The 16,718-nt window shown below is 36.4% G+C and overlaps 1 protein-coding gene across 16 annotated transcripts in view; it reads left to right on the top strand.

Moving 5' to 3' along the window:
• Window positions 1-16,718, top strand: part of DLG2 (discs large MAGUK scaffold protein 2) — a 1,731,178-nt gene that overhangs the window by 1,260,819 nt on the left and 453,641 nt on the right. For all 16 annotated transcript variants that reach the window (XM_045509092.2, XM_045509086.2, XM_074372765.1 and 13 more), the window contains one exon: window positions 4,722-4,858. In XM_045509092.2, coding sequence (XP_045365048.1) covers window positions 4,722-4,858 — 137 coding nt within the window. The remainder of the gene's footprint in view (window positions 1-4,721; window positions 4,859-16,718) is intronic.

The following is a 16,718-nucleotide window of genomic DNA, read 5'->3' as shown; positions in this document are numbered from 1 at the left end:
TTGATCCTCCTCCTCCTCTTCTAAGACATCAGTCATGGTCCCCTCTGGGCTCATATAACATAGTACCATTGCAGAACTTATCCTAGCCGGTTAAATTATGTCAAGGTGTTTAGGTATCTGTTTTTTTCCAAACGACTAACAGCTTACTGAAAACAGAATTTTTATTTATCAAGAATCTATTTTTGTAATAACTGTAAATCGAAAGCAACCTTTCAGAATTGTATAAAAATGTTTAAAAAGAATCTATTATATGCCAATTACTATAGAACATAGATACACTTATTCCCTTGTTACAGATGAGGAGATTTGGACTTCAGTTTACACAGTTAGTATTTGAAAGAATCAGGATGCAAATCTGGCTCTGCTGTTGCCCTACTGGTGCCCACTGGCTGGCGTAAACCCTGTGTAGCCTGAGATGGAGAGCTAATCAGAGTGCACGGGAGGCCGTGCGATGCCTCACACAGTTATTGACTCCAACTAACAGCACTCACTTTTTCAGCTTCCCCTCGCTCTTTAAAGCCACCAGCTTTATCTTTAAGGGGGTGACTTTCTCAGTCCTCTCATATTCATCTGTTTCTTCATTCTTTCATTCAATGCATGTTTATAGAGGTAACTATGTACCTGACCTTGTTCTATTGCAAAGCATGAAACAGATCAAACTCCCTGTCAACATGGACTTCATGTTTTCACCAAGGAGACAGACAATAAAAAAAAATAAATAAAATATGTAGATGATTTATATAATATATTACCAGGTAGTAAGTGCTACGGGACACTGAGAAACAAACCAGGATAAGGAAGTGGGTGTATTGTTAGGGGACAGTATTAAATAAAGAGGTCAGGTTCAGGATCCTTGAGAAATTGAAATTTTTTTTATTTTTATTTATTTATTTATTAATTTATTTATTGTAATGGAGGTTCTGGGGATTGAACCCAGGACCTTATGCATGCTAAGCATATGCTCTACCACTGAGCTATACACTCCCCCTGAGAAATTGAAATTTTAACGGCACCCTGAAGGCAGGGTATTCCCGGCAGCAAAAACCGCCGAAGCAAATGCCTTGAGATGGAAGTGTGTCTGGTATGTTCTTAGGAATACCAAGGCAGCACACATGTGTAGAGCAGAATGAAGGAAGGGAGGATTAGCAAGTGAGGGGAGAGAGCGGTCCTGTAATGCAGACAGACCACCCCTGCTTGAACAGAGTGTTCAGCAGGCAAGGAACCCAGTGTCTCCAAACTAATCATTTGGATTTGGTCTTTTTTTTTTTTTTTTTTTTTTTTTCAGTTCTTAATTTTAATTGAAGTGTAGTCAATAACCTTGTATTCTGGATGTAAACATAGGCTACACATTTACTTCTCATGTTGAATTGAATATCTAGAATATGGCTGAATGTTAATTAAATGTTGATTATTTTTAAATGTATCCGTATTCCTTAAAAGTAAGAGAAATCAAGGAAAATGTTTAGTTCTGTACCTTCAGGCCATTCTCTGGCTCCTATTAGAAATAGTTCACTTCACCTGAATAGAATTACCAGTTAAAAGGAGCACTTAAACCTAATCTTAGGGAAAAAGTTATCTCCTTTTTGGCTGATATATTTATGTCTACAGTATCCATAGTGATTTCATTGTCTTGGTAAAATCTTTAACTTCAAATGTCAACTACATAGTTATTCTCTTTGTTGGACTTAACCTTGTTTACGGTGGTAATTTGTTTCCTTAGCTCTTTTGCAACTCAGACTGTCTGTGGTATTTACTGTTGGCGTAGTGGATGTAAATCAGAATCCTGGGATTTATTTTAACCTTTTGTCCACAGTTTTGAATGACTTCTGTACTATTATAAATACAGTAGATTGATCCTAGCATGTGGTTTTGAAAGTTTTGTAAATATGTTTTTTAAACTTCCCTATAATCTTACATAATATGAAGTAACAGTTTTGGAAAACATGAGCTGATATGTATTCTAAATTTCATAGGATAAGCCAATTGGGAACATTTTATTTACTCTTGGTCATCTTTCATTTGATAAATAAATTCTTTTTTTATAGTTTATTTTTTGTACATATATATTTTATTGCACATATTTTTTGTACATATATATTTTATTGAAGTATATAGTCAGTTTACAATATTGTGTCAATTTCTAGTTTACAACATAATGCTTCAGTCATACATGAACATACATATATTCATTTTCATATTCTTTTTCACCATAAGTTAGTATAAGATATTGAATATAGTTCCCAGTGCTATACAGTATGAATTTGTTATCTATTCTATATATATTAGTATCTGTAAATCTCGAACTCCCAATTTAACGAATTATTTAAATATGAGTCAAACACCTTTACAGATCTATGCAATGTCAAAGCATCAATAAAGAATAATTACCCACTTCAGTAGGAAATTAAATAACACTTACTTTAATTGCCCCATTAATTTAAATCCATTTTCTGTTCATTGTTAATAACTATTTTGGTTAATTTAACAAAAAAATCATTTTAAATATAATTCCAGAAGTGTTACTTTATAATTTACTATGGCATTATTTTTCCATTAACTAATCATTTATGCTGTCTTAAGAGCAGCACATGGCCCTACTCATTATTTTTTCAATACAAGCATAGTGAAATGGGGTGGTTTTTAAGTGTTTTTCATTGTTGTTGAATAAAGTGCCAAAAATCTTAACGATTGTTTTATCATAAAACAAATGGGTGGTTTTTTAAAACTAGGTGACTGGAGTGAGAGTGTGTGTGTGTATGTGTGTGTGTGTGTTTTAATTTCCTAAGCCAAGTGAGTAATAGAAATTCTCTTTAATAACAAAATGACAAAAGTTTTCTATTTATATCTATTTTCTGAGTAATTTGCACATTAATTATTATAATTTCAAAAAGCAATGAAAATATATGCTCCAAGTATTGTACTGAGTCTATATTCAATCATATTATGAGAAGTATTTTTTTGGTTCTTACACTTTTAAACAGTCTATCAGTCGTTCTTTTAAAATGGCATCATAATTTATTTTTCTTTAGGGGGTGGGAGGAATTAGTTTTGTTTGTTTATTTGCTTATTTATTTATTTTGATGGAGGTACTGAGGATTGAACCTAGGACCCTGTGTGTGCTAAGCACGCACTCTGAGCTATACTCTCCCCCCTCGTAAAAATGTTTAATACCTTTATTCTTATTATCATTCCATAGTTTAATATAAATAAAAGCTTGTGAAAACATGGATGGACTTGGAGGATATTATGCTGAATGAAATAAGTCAGATAGAGACAGACAAATACTGTATCATTTTACTTATATGTGGAATCTAAAAAACAAATGAACAAGTAACAAAACAGAAACAGTTATAAATACAGAGAACAAATAGGTGGTTCCCAGAGGTGAGAGGGATAGGAGAAGAAAGACATAGATGAGGGAGATTAAGAGGTCCCAACGTCTAGTTGAAAAATAAATGAGTCATGGGTAAGAAGTGTACAGTGTGGGGAAATAGTCAATAACTATGTAATATCTTTGTATGGTGACGTATCATAACTAGACTTATCATGGTGATTATTTTGAAATGTATAGAAATATCTAATCACTATGTTGTGTAATAGGAACTAACATAGTATTGTAGGTCACTTAAACCTCAGAAACAAGCAAACAAACTCACTCATAGAAAGAATTATGATTACCAAGAGGTGGGGAATGAGGAGAGGGTGAATTACATGAAGGCAGTCAAAAGGTACAAACTTCCAATTACAAGGTAAGTAAGTTAGGGATCTAGTGCACAACATGATAAATATAATTAACACCCCCATGTGTTATATGTGAAAGCTAGGAGAGTAAATCCTAAGAGTTCTCATCACAAGGAAAAAATTTTTCCTATTTCTTTAATTTTGTATCTGTATGAGAAGACAGGTGCTCACTAAGCTTATGGTGATAATCATTTCATGATGTATATAAGTCAGATCATCACGCAGTACACCTTAAACTTACACAGTACTGTATGTCAATTATATCTGAATAAAACTGGGAGGAAAAAAAAAGTTTCATAAGCCATAGCATAGTAAAATTCATCTCTCAAAATAGAAAATTTCCATGTTTAAAATGATTTGATATTCTGTGGTTTGTTATGATAATAATAAAGTCAAAGTGTATAATCTATTTCTTTACCCTTTAGACTGTATACAAGGATGATTTATTTGTGTGTGTGTGACTAGCCTCACTGTGAGTTAATAACAGGAAGTGCCAGGAGGTGGGACAATATGACAGGGTGGCCAGGGAACAAAACATGAAGGGCAAGCATTGAGCTTCTTTCCCTTATCTTCTCCCTGAAATTATTACGTAAATATCCAGCGTGTCTTCCTTGTGGCTCTTATCTCGGAATTTGTGGGATGTTCTATAATGGCTGTACTTTTCATTCCGAAATGTCAAAAATATCTAGGTCTCTACCCAAATGATTGACAGTGCTTCTGTGTTCTGTGCTAACAGCACCAAAGATGAATCCACAGACTCAACATGAGCAGAGCTGTACTTGTGTTTGCCTCATTAGCATTAATCAACAAGCTTTCAGATGTTTAAAGATGAACAAAATCTACTGACGTAGAACCTTTACTGTTATTTATTACTGTTGTAAAAAAAATGAAGATTAATTTTTGTTAGATTGTTAAAATGTGGCTAATAGTATTTTCTTTTAAAAACACAAGGCTTTTCTTTTTCTGTTCCTTTCACATAGGTTTAGGCTTCAGTATTGCAGGAGGTGTGGGGAACCAACACATTCCGGGAGACAACAGCATTTATGTAACTAAAATTATAGATGGAGGAGCTGCACAAAAGGACGGGAGGTTGCAAGTAGGCGACAGACTACTCATGGTGAGTGTGACTCAAGCAAAACTATAGGTCTGTTTATAAAACTCTTGTTTCCCAGTGTTTGATGGTCTTAATCACTTCAGGCTGCCATAACAAAATACCCTAGACTAGATGGTTTAAGCAGTAGAAATTTTCTTTACCCACAGTTTTGGAAGCAGGGAAGTTTAAGATCAAGGTTATGGCCCATTCATCTCCTGGTGAGGTCTCTCTTCTTGGCTTGCAGACAACAACCTTCCTGCTGCATCCTCATGTGGCCTTCTCTCCAGGCTTGTACTGAGAGCGCTCGCTCGCTCGCGCTCTCTCTCTCTCTCCTTATAAGGCCATCAGTCCTGTGAGATTAGGGCTCCCCCCTTAACTCATTTTAATTAGTAACCTTAATTACTTCCTAAAAACCTTACCTCCAAATGCAGTCACATTGGAGATTAGAACATCAACATATAAATGGGGGGGGGCACAATTCAGTCCATATTATAGTGACTGTGGGCAGAAATAGAACAGAAGGGAGAGCAGATTTTGTGGTAAGTGATGTCAAAAGTACAGGTACAATTGTGTCTGATATGTTGACATTTTAAAAACAGAAATCTAAATTTTCACCAGTTTTCATAGATATACAAGGCACAGAGATTATATGTTCTTCTTTCAGTGTAATCCACCTTCTATCAGCCAGAGACACCACTGAATCCACCCCGGTGGAGAGGTGGGCTTTGCATAACAAAGGGAACAGCACCATCTGGTTGACTGATACGCACATTTCTATGCCTCACTGTGTTCCTTTGTTCAATCAGTGCAGCCGCAGTCCCTCACTTCCAAGAATTCATAATCTGAGTTCTGTCACTTGCAAAGATGGATCCCTTCCTCTTCTTTCAGACAGGATTACAACTATTTTAGTTGCCAGCCGCCCACAGGCTTCAGGAGTCCTGGACAATGATTGACACTCAGCCACCCTTTCTTAGCCATGGAGTTGTATGATAAACTAAAGCAAAATTTAGGCAATTTTAAGCAGGAAGAAATTGAGGATTACACCTAATAAAACTGTTTCATGTCCATTTACTGTTTCATACCAAACCTACAGGATAATAATCAAATACTGAAAATTAGTAGAAAATAGCTCTCAAGTAATATAGGTGTATCTAGTCATATGTTTGGCCTGATAAAACAGTCTTGAATCTGTGTCTGCAAGGAGCCATTATCCCCAATACTTTCATGAGAAATGTTTGGGAAAGCTCAACCTGTACAATTTCAACAGAATACTAATTTCTAGGACGTGCAAGTTTTGGAGGTTGAAACATTGAGGTTTATTGTACCCACGTGCCTGGACTCTAGACAGGTTGTTTTTCAGTCCCACTGGCCTAAATTCATAGTTGTCAGTGATTTTTGTATTGATTTATCTGGATGAGATCTTTATAATAATCTTGATAGCTAACATTTATTTGGCACTTACTATGCTCCTTGTACTTTTAAAAGTACTTTTCTGTAATGTAGCTCATATTTCTTTGTTTTATGTAAGCAAAGGGAAATTGAGGTACAGAGCAGTTTACCAACTTGACCGTGGTCATATAGTTAACAGTGGACAGAATCGGATTTCACATCCAGGCAGTCTGGCTTGTATCCATGCTTGCAATCACCAAACGTGGTCTTTGCATTTGTTTCCTAGAATTTGTCAGTCAGTTCTTTCCTTCCTTCCTTTAGTTAACATTCAGTCATTCATTAATTCCTGTATTTAACAAGTAATATATTGAGTACTACCATGTCCCAGGCAGTAGCCACTACTCAGGAAGGAACTCTGTCAGAAGAAAAAGTACGTTCAAACTTAATGGGCAAAAAAAAGTGTGGTTTTAATTACTTTAGTCAAAGTTGCAACTAAGAGTTTTTGGCTGCTTTACCACTTGAAGTCGTTACAATTTTCTTTGCTTAAAAAACCACTTTGTTGAGGTATGGTTGACCTATAAAAAGCTGTACATATTTAATGTGTACAATTCCATGACTTTGGGGATAAGTACATACCCTTGAAACCATCACTACTATCAAGGCCATAAATTTATTCATCTCCTCCCAAAGTTTCCTCCTCCCCCTCCCCCATTCCTCCTCCTCCTTCCCTTCCCCTTCTTCCCCTTTCCCTTCTTCCCCTTCTCCTCCTCCTCCTTCATTATTATTATTATTATTATTATTATTATTATTATTATTATTATTATTATTATTATATTATTATTATTATTTTGTGTGGGCATGTGGTAATAACACTTAATGTAAGATCTACCTTCTTAGCAAGTTTTAAGTGCACAGTACAGTATTGTTAGCTATAGGCGCCATGCTGTATAGCAGAACTCCCATTTTCATTCTAGAGACAGTCTGATTTTTTGTTTCTTTGCTTGTGTTTTTGCCTTTGATGTGAAAGTTGGTTCTTATGATGTTGTGTCTTCTGAAACAGAATGGTGTCATTGAGATATAAGACCTTCTCTCAAGAAGACAAACTTTATTGTTTGTTGACTTAGGAATTAAATAAACTGCGATATCCATCTTCCTCATAGTGCTAAATTGAAAAATGAAGAGGACAGTTCATTCTAAAGTAATAAATGTCATAGATGGTGACTGATTTGACCTTTGACTCATTGTTCTATGAGTTTGGATGTAGACAACTCTTCTGGAACTCTTTTGATGTTTCTTCAACTGCTGCTATTGTAATATGCTAGATGTTGTGTGCCAAATAAATTTTTAACTTTGTATACACTTCTTGAAAAAAACCTTGAAATCTGCATAATTCTGTCAAAGGATTTTCCAAACACCATGATATTTTTCCATTATCATTTTCTTGATCTTCATTGTAGGTGTAACGATTTTAAAAATAGCTGTGCCATAATCCTTAACTGTTTTGAGTTTTTAAAGCATAGTTTGAAAAAAAAGTGAACCTTCAACAATAATAGGTCTCTCTTCTCTTATGTAAGGAAAACATAATTAGTACTTCCAAGGCAACTGCCAGGCTGAATCTAGAAATGAAAGAAAATGATTCACTTTATAATATTCTGAAAGAAAAATGACCCTAAGGGAGAAAATAAGGGAAAAAAAATCCCAGAAGCCACCCAAAAAGACCAATTATCTTGCTTCAACCAAAAATATTTATCAGTGCTCTCCTGTCATTCCTTTCCACCTCCTCTTCCGTTTACTAGCCTACATTCTACCTTCTTTATCTTTCTCCTCTTCAACCCTCCTCCCCCAAAGGAAGTATGAATAATTTAAAATCTGCGATTTACCAGCTGTACCACACTCTATATTTTTCTCTAAATAGCTATTCTTCTTTCTAAAACATTTTGCACCACTCCCTTCTCTCACTTCTTAGGAAAAATTCTTCCATGTATTATTCATTCAGAGTTCTGCAAGTAAACTAGTCTAAAATGAAACTCCATTAATTTCTTTAGACTTTTGTGGCTAATTCACCACAATTCAAAAAGTCTCTTAGCCTCTGCCCTGAGAACCCAATTTTTTTTTTTTTTTGGACCTTTAAGTTTCTCAGCTGAAATAGCTGTAATGTTGGGCACCACCTGAATCATACCATATATACTGGGTACTTTTTTTCCCTAAGTACTTTTTATACCTCAGAGTTGAAAAGTAACTATCTTAGGTGTTACCATATTCCAGCTCTCATCTGGTACATCAAAATCCCACAGAAAAGCAGCTGTATGAAGTGGTCCCTCACCTCTGCTAGAACTCTCTAAGGATGGAAAACATAATGCCTTCTCAAATCTATTCATTAGATACTCTCCATCATTAAAAATGTTTTCCTTAAAATCATATCAAAATATATTTTCCTATGCATCTCTTCTTTTATTCGTAGCACTCTCCCTTGGAAACAGAATGATGAATACTAATTCCTCTTCCACATCGTTGTGAAAAGTTACATCTCGTCAGTTCTCCACTTCTCAGTCTTTTAAGATGTTTTGCACATTTACTCTCACTCTTGAAGTGAATTTTACCACACATCCATTTATCTTCTGTAAATAGATTACCCTTTAACAAAACTTCTTTTGATTCTTTGAAATGTTATTCCCTCACTTTAAAAAAGATCCAGTCAATATTGTAGCATCTGATCTTTACATTTTTTCCACTATAAGAAAAAATTATCCCACCTGTCACCTTTGCAGTAAGCCTCTTAGTGTTTCAAGTAAGATGACTTTACTGTCAGACCTCTCTGATGTTTCATGGGTCACCCAGATGTGTGATGTATGTTTTCCTCACCAAAATAATAATTTTTTAAAAATTTACCCTGCTACTTTGCACTTACTATTATTCACTAGAATTTTGTTTATTTTGTCTTTTTATTTTTTCAGATGACAGTGACATCTGATTTTAATAGATTGTACTAATAGCTTAGTGTTATAGTCACAGACTGAACAGATTACCTCTTGGCCTTGAACTTCATGGGACAGATGACTGGAGGTTAACAGTGTTGATAATTTTCCAGTTCTTTCATACATTTTTACAGAGTGGTTTTTATTAAGCCTTGCCAAGGTGATACAGAGAGCCACATGTATTACAGAAGTGTGATCTTCTTCATTTTTTCTACATAATACCAGAAACTTTGAATCCAAGGTCATATAATTGTCTTCTCTCCAGGGACAACATGAACTGTTAATTGGCAAATCCCCTTGTCACATTGTGACTTAAAGTTTATAATCTAAGTCTCTTTTTTCCATAACCCTTGCTTGACACTGAAGAAAAAACTGTCAGTGAGAGAACTTTTACATCTTCTACAAAGAAGAAGTCTGTATGTTTTCTTTGCTTAAAGGGAAGCAGTAGGCAAGAGGAAAAGTAAGAGGGTCATTGAAGTAATGTGAAAAGACAGTGGATTCAGAGAAAAGATAACTGGATTCAAGTCCCAGGCAGCCAGCATTTACTCCACCTTCTGGACCTTGGGCAAGTCATGTCCATCTTTAGTCTTTTGACCTCAATACCACGGCAGTATTGCCTTAGATCGGTGTTTCCCAAGTATGTTTTAAAATATTAGTCCCATGCCTGTGTCACATGAAAAGGATCTGTAGTCAAATAAGTTTGGGAAATTCCACAACCTGCATCTTTGCTCTCTTGTAGATTCTCAGTAAACTTTAGCACATTAAAGGGTCTGTAAAGTCCTGCAGTCCTGCAGTCAAGGAACTAACTTAACTTTGATTAATACTAGAACTTCCAAATGTATTTTATTATGGAGTTTTTACTTAAAGTAATGCTTATGAAATGCCTAAAACTAGTGTTCAGTGGAGCACACTCTGGGATGTGCCATGTGTGGGCATCTCTTAGTTTTATTTGAAAATTTATATCCTACAGAAATGACATTAAATAGATTTAGGGAATATGAGTAGAAACAATACAATTTTCTGAATGAGTATTGGTTGTGAGGACCTAAATTATTATGTTTGGTAGATCTAGTGTATCCTCTAGTTTCATCCAAATATTAATACGAAAATCATCTTGAAGATAATGCAAATATGTAGAAATTATCTGAATAATGAGGAGGACTTTTAAGCACTTTCATTGGTTAGACCAGCCTTAGATAAGTACCAATGCTGATGGCTCAGTGGTACAGTGTGTGTTTAGCAGGCACGAGGTCCTGGGTTCAATCCCCAAATACCTCCATTAAAAATAAATAAATGAATAAACGTAATTACCTCCCCACTAAAAAAAAACACTTTTAAACAATTAACAAACAAGAACCAAAAGCTGTAACTGTCTCTGCACATGACTTTCCTACCACCAACACGCTGCTTCCTCCTCAGAAAGATCTTTCCCTCACAGCATCTCCCTACCCCTCATCGTACTCTGCACTTCAACACTTGAGAGATGGATGGGGCAGCCATTAGTCTTATTCTTATTCTCCAGAAGAGAAAGTTGGAACTCAAAGATGACAAACAGATTTCCAATATTATATGACTAACAAATTGTGAGATTGGATTCAGACCTAGATATCAATTTTCGAAAGCCACATTCCTTTCAGCAGTTTACTCAACCCTTCTGGTTCTCAATCTTGGTTGCACATTTGGATTTCACTGTAAGTTTTTGAACACAATGAATGCCCAGGTCTCAGTCAACCCTGAATAATCAAGAACCACAGTCCTACCTTGACCTAATCACATCCTGCCCCGCTCTGCGCCGCTCCACTGCTTCTCCTGAGGGTGACTTCAGTAATAACACTCATTCTGTCAAGCTGGTACAGCATCGTTTAGCAATTTCCAGTAATGAACTGAAAGGCATTTAGAAATAGTTCACCCTTCAGACTCTGTCCCCTGTAGTTAGAGCACCTTCTGAAATGCCAGGGGAAAACAAATCTGGATAATTACTTCTTAAACTCCTTTTTAATTTCTCTCAAATGCCATAAAATTACAATGCAATGCAAATGCAATGATTTATTTTATTAAAGGGTTAAAGGGCTTTACGTACAAAGGGTTTTTATGTAAATGGTTAAAGCCTTCCATTATATCATTTTTTATTTCTTTTTCTTACATTCAGTTTCATAACCCAGTTTATAGAACCTACTCTGTAGTCGTCATATATCGGTGCCTACTATGGAGTGGTGGTTTTAAAATTCTTTTAATAGCACACCTCATCAGTAAAACACAAAAAGTTGCCTCTAATGTATGTATATATCTCTACTTTAAATTGTATACATACACCACTATGCTACTTTATTATGCACATTTTAAGCCATATACAAAAAATAGAAAGCTGAAGATCAATGTGGTAAATATTAGAAGTTCAAATATTTCTTCCCATACCCAGCGGATTGCCCTGGTGTTCATATCATACTTAGTCCATTTTGGTGACCGCTGCTATAGAGGAAGCTGGAATCAATCACAATATCACTATCATTTGTACTCGCTCGCTCGCTCTCTGAAATAAAAGGTTAAGAAATGCATCAGTGATTAATGCAGGAGGAAGAAATTCATACTGCTGGAGCTTTGATTATGTCCATTATAAGCTGGTGTGACCCGGTGCTCATATTTTGTGCCAGCCTTTCACTCTTACATCCCATGCCTAACGCAGAGTGAGTGTCCGGTAAATGTGTATTGTTGGTTGAATGACCTTCATTCCTTATCCTTTCCTCTCTGACTCAACACAAACGTAAGATAAAAACTCAACACAAATGCTTCATTCTTCCTATTAAATAGGGAACCTTGATCACTTTTCCTTTGCTATGCCACATTATTATTTTTTTAACTTACTTAGCCTATTAGTACAACATTTATTAAGTGCCTACTATTTACAGTGAGGCAGCTGTGGGAATACAAAGATGAAAGCGATCTAATCATTGCCCTTGAGAAGGTCAGTCTTTGAGACGGAAAGAGGCGCTGAGGAGTCAGTGTTGTACGGGATCATTGTCACAGAAAGAACCCTGAACGGGAAGAGACTGTTTCCATCAGCAGGATCCACAAAAGCACTATGTCTGATAATGGTCTTTGATAGCTATTCGTATACTGCTTTGTATTATATCATACAGTGAGTTTTCAGGTTCCTGGTATCATTTCTTTTCCATAAACACAAGTAAATTGCCAAATAAATCAGTATTATCCCCGTTTCACATATAAGAAAATTAGTGCTCAGTAAATATGTTAACTGACCAAAATTCATAAAACTAAAAATTGATAGCAGATCTGAATCTCCATTCAAAATTACTCTCCTTATGCCAAGTTGCCTTCATTTCTAGAAACACCTAGGTTTAAAATATAGCTATTATTTCTCATATATTTAAGTAAATTCACCAGGCATGAGAAATCAACTTCCTTCTTTCCCATTCCATTTTTCCATAACTCATGTGATCTTGCTTCGTGTGTCTCATAAAGAGGCCACTGCACTTAGTTTCTTTTCTCCCTTATTTAAGATTTTTGTTCTTGTTCATTTGGAAAAGAGTTAATTTTCTTCTGGCCACAACTAAGGCATGCTCATTGCTGAAAAGATGAAAAAGAAGAAAATGTTTATTATCCAGAGATAACCATTATTAACATTTCTTATATCTTCATAGTTATTATTTTTAAAACAAATTTTGTTATAACAGTTAATTGAAATGCACTGCAGAGAAGTCAGTCTCTGGTTTATGCATCTGTATTTTTCATATCATTGACATCACTCCATTAGATTGGCCCCCTTTTTAATTTGTCTTCCAGTATAGTGATCATCCCTTCTGTCTTCTTTTTATAAAGTTAACTTTGGAGTTTGTGATTTTTTTCACAGCGTTTCAGAGTCTCACATTTCCTTGTACCACGTCTCAGTGCAGCTTACGTCCCTCATACCCCTCAGTGTGTCCCACCACATTGGTGTTCCTGCTTGAATAGGAAGAGGTCAGAGTCGTACGTTGCTCATTTCTCCTTATCACACCCTTTCCTGCCCGCACACTTCCCACCTTTGTACCATCACATGTGTATTTGCCAACACTCATTTGAAAACCCAGCACGCTTGCATGTTCCCTTCTTGCAAGTCTCCTGTCACCTCTTCCTTCAGCTGATGTGCCCTCTTCTGTGCACATCATGCTGCAATTCAGTGCTCGCTCTACCATTTGAGAAAATGAATCATCTCACCTCCAACCTCTCCCTCTTGGCCTCAGTCCTGGGTCCTTTTGCAGATACACAGCCAGGCTGCACATGTGTCCCTCTCTGTGTAGCCCACCCCACGTAAACACTTCATTCAAATGCACATGAATTTGTTTTCCCTGAAACCAGGCCAGTTGCTCAGTGTTCGCCATTAGAGGCAGATACTTGATGCAAAAGGGAAAAAAAGGAAAAAAGAAAAAGACAATGAAAGACAATGACAAGAGCAACTAGCCAATCAGTATAATGTCCCTTCTCTCTGTGAACAATCAGCTCCAGCTGTAGGTCCTTTATCTTGAGAGTTCAGAGGATAATGCGCACATATAATTAACCCAAACAAACCCACTTCCGTGAAAAACATTTTGAAGACTTCAGCACAAAAGAGCACTTTTTGGTCCAGATCCTGTACTATTCTGAATTTTTTAAAAGACCACACAGAAGCCTCACCAACAGTACTCTAATTAAACTCATCAGTTCACAGATGTTTACAGGAAAATGCTCAGCGAAAATTCTTACCGAGAGTTCCTGTTTCCAGGGAAGAGAGATGGATGATGACAAAAGTAATAGTAACAAGAGTATGTAACCACTTTACATATGTCAATACATTTAAATCAGTAACCCTCTGAGGGGGTGATTATTATCACACCTATTTTGCAGATGTCAGAACTGAGGCTAGGTGGGTTAAGGAAGTTTCCCAAGGTCACACGGATAGGCAGTGCCAGGGCCAGGCTGAGTCCTGGCTTACATGACTCAAAAGCATATGCTCTTAATCACCACATTTTGCTGCCAAAATCGTACCACCTGTCTCAGAACTAAAATCTGTGTAAATTTTCCAACACTTCGTAGTCTCCAAATAGAAACTGACTGAATTACCAGCTATTTTAAACTACCAGTATTTCCCCTAGTCATCTCTCTTTTCTCACTCCTCACCTTCATCCTTTCCTCAACTTCTGTTTTCTGGTCTAAAGATTTTCCCGGTGGTCTGCAAGTCTTTGAAGGAAGTCATTCTCAGAAAACACACTTAAAGATAACATTTTCTGGGTTGTTTCAATGCCCAACTTAAAAATGGGGAAAGTGCAATTTAATAAGCACTGCCACATCTTTTATTTTCCACGGATAATCTGATGAGCTGTGTGCTTTCTGGACCCTGGGGAGAGAGGCAGTGAGCCCTTGTCAGAAACAGCTTTGTGCCACTTGCCATCTAATCCAGGTGGTTTCTAGCCTTCAGGGTCTTTATCCATTGGCTTATCATCCCCTCTGCTTATGCCAACAAACTCCTCTTCTCTTCTGTATTTTCAGTAGAGGTCTTTCTGGGGGGCATGGTCACAATATTCAGAGCCACCTTGGGTAACCATCTTTTAAGAGGAAACACCCATTTCCATACACATTTTAAACCATCGTATATGAGTGTTGTTTGTAAATATTCATTATCTAGGTACAAGTGGTACTGCTCTAAAAAAGTGATTAATCAAATATATAAGAAGGTTTTGAAGAGACAGATAAGCTACTTTCCATTTTGCTGACTTATTTTTTGACTATGTCAGCGTATTTGGCTGATGCAATATATTGTCACCACTGGATTAAGCAAGAACTGTGATGATTACTCAGCCTTTTTAACACTTAGGAATCCACACTACTTCTATATGTGAACTTGGAAAGAGACTCTGTTCTAAAGGAAGAAAGAATAGGTGATGTAAGCCTGAAGTTTCAATGAACCAATGCCCAAAGGCAGTCTCCTTTTCATCTTTTCAAGAGGACTGTGATCCAACTGATGGCTTTGCCACTTGGGGGCTGTGTGACCTCTTTGTTGCAATTTAATCTCTTCAGATGTCAGTTTTTCTCACCTGTAAAATGGGTCTAATTATTAATGTCTAACACATGGAGCTATACCGGGATCAATCATATGATTTATGTCAAAGTATATACATAGTACTTCCCCGATGTGTAACATCTAGGTGTTAAGTAAATGTTAACCCTTGTTATTGTTGCTATTGTCTCTGTTATTTCTCTGTCTAAAACCAAGGGCTGCCATCATGAGCTATGCTTCCCACACCTGTATTCCCTCTGCATTCCCACTCAGTATGGGTCTACTTTTCTATACATTCATTTCATAAACAACTACGTTCTATTGGAATGTGAGTTTCATGCAAGCGTGGGCAGTGTCCATCCGGAAGAAGCAGTATAGATGAGTAGTTAAGAGCATGCCCTCTGGAGCCAAACTGCCTGGCTTTGAGTTCTGCCTCTGCTACTCTTAAATCCCTGACTTTGGGCAAGTTTCTTAACCCCTTGGAGACATGCTTTTCTCATCTGTAAAATGAAGGTAATTATAGTAGCTAGCTCATAGGTTATCATGAGGTTTGATTGTGTTAATATATGTAAAATAATTTAGAATCATGCCTAATATGTATTAAGGCTGTATAAATATCTGCTATGATTATGATTATCATTCTTATTGTTTATCACTGCATCTATAATATCTAGAACAGCGACTGACAGACACATAATAGGTAAGTGATAAATGTTTTATCAGTGAATGAACAAGTGATAGACACTGGAAATACAAAAGGATTTAAGAGAATATCACTTCTCTAGAAGAAAAATGTAAGAACCCATAGAGAGGCTTACAGCTTAATGGAGAACTCGTGGTCAGCAATCAGGTTCAGTTCCCTCCAGTTCCAGGGTCCCTAGCTTGGGCTACACCACCAAGGATTAACTGGTATATAGAGTTTATGTAACAACATAAGGCAAAAAAAGGGGAAAAAAAAGACAACACCAAAAGGTATTATATGACTAAAGTGCTAATTAGGTAGTACAGAGAATATGTAGGAATCCAATCTATTTTATTTATTTACACTTATATTACATTTATTTTACTTCCCTATCATTTCAGCAGAAACCAGCTAGAGAATTGCTCCATTAAAAAAAAAAAAAAAAAAAGGAGGGGGGAGCCAAAGAAGGCTAACTTAGGTCTTTAAAATACTTCCTGAATATTTTTAAACCATTTAAGAGAAGATTCGCAGAGCTCCACTGTAAGCCACTGCCATGAAGTAACAATGGCACTGGTGTCACAGGCTTTTCTGTCCAATAAAGAGGAGTTGCTGTTAAAGCCGATGGCAGTAAGGTTTTCTCAAACTTGTTCACCTGAAGAGGTCTGTGTTCCAACTTTAGCACTCTTTCCTTAGAAAACAGACTCACGTTAAACGACGATTTTTAAAGTGAGAAAAGCCAAGTTTAGTGAAGCAGTGGAATTCTCATCTAGTTGTGGTATAAGAGAAAACGGGTTCATGGTTCCAGAGGGC

The sequence above is a fragment of the Camelus bactrianus genome, chromosome 10 (genome assembly GCF_048773025.1).
Source record: "Camelus bactrianus isolate YW-2024 breed Bactrian camel chromosome 10, ASM4877302v1, whole genome shotgun sequence".
Taxonomy (NCBI): Eukaryota; Metazoa; Chordata; class Mammalia; order Artiodactyla; family Camelidae; genus Camelus; species Camelus bactrianus.
Note: the sequence above shows the minus strand (reverse complement) of the source record. Positions and strands in the feature narration are given on the sequence as shown.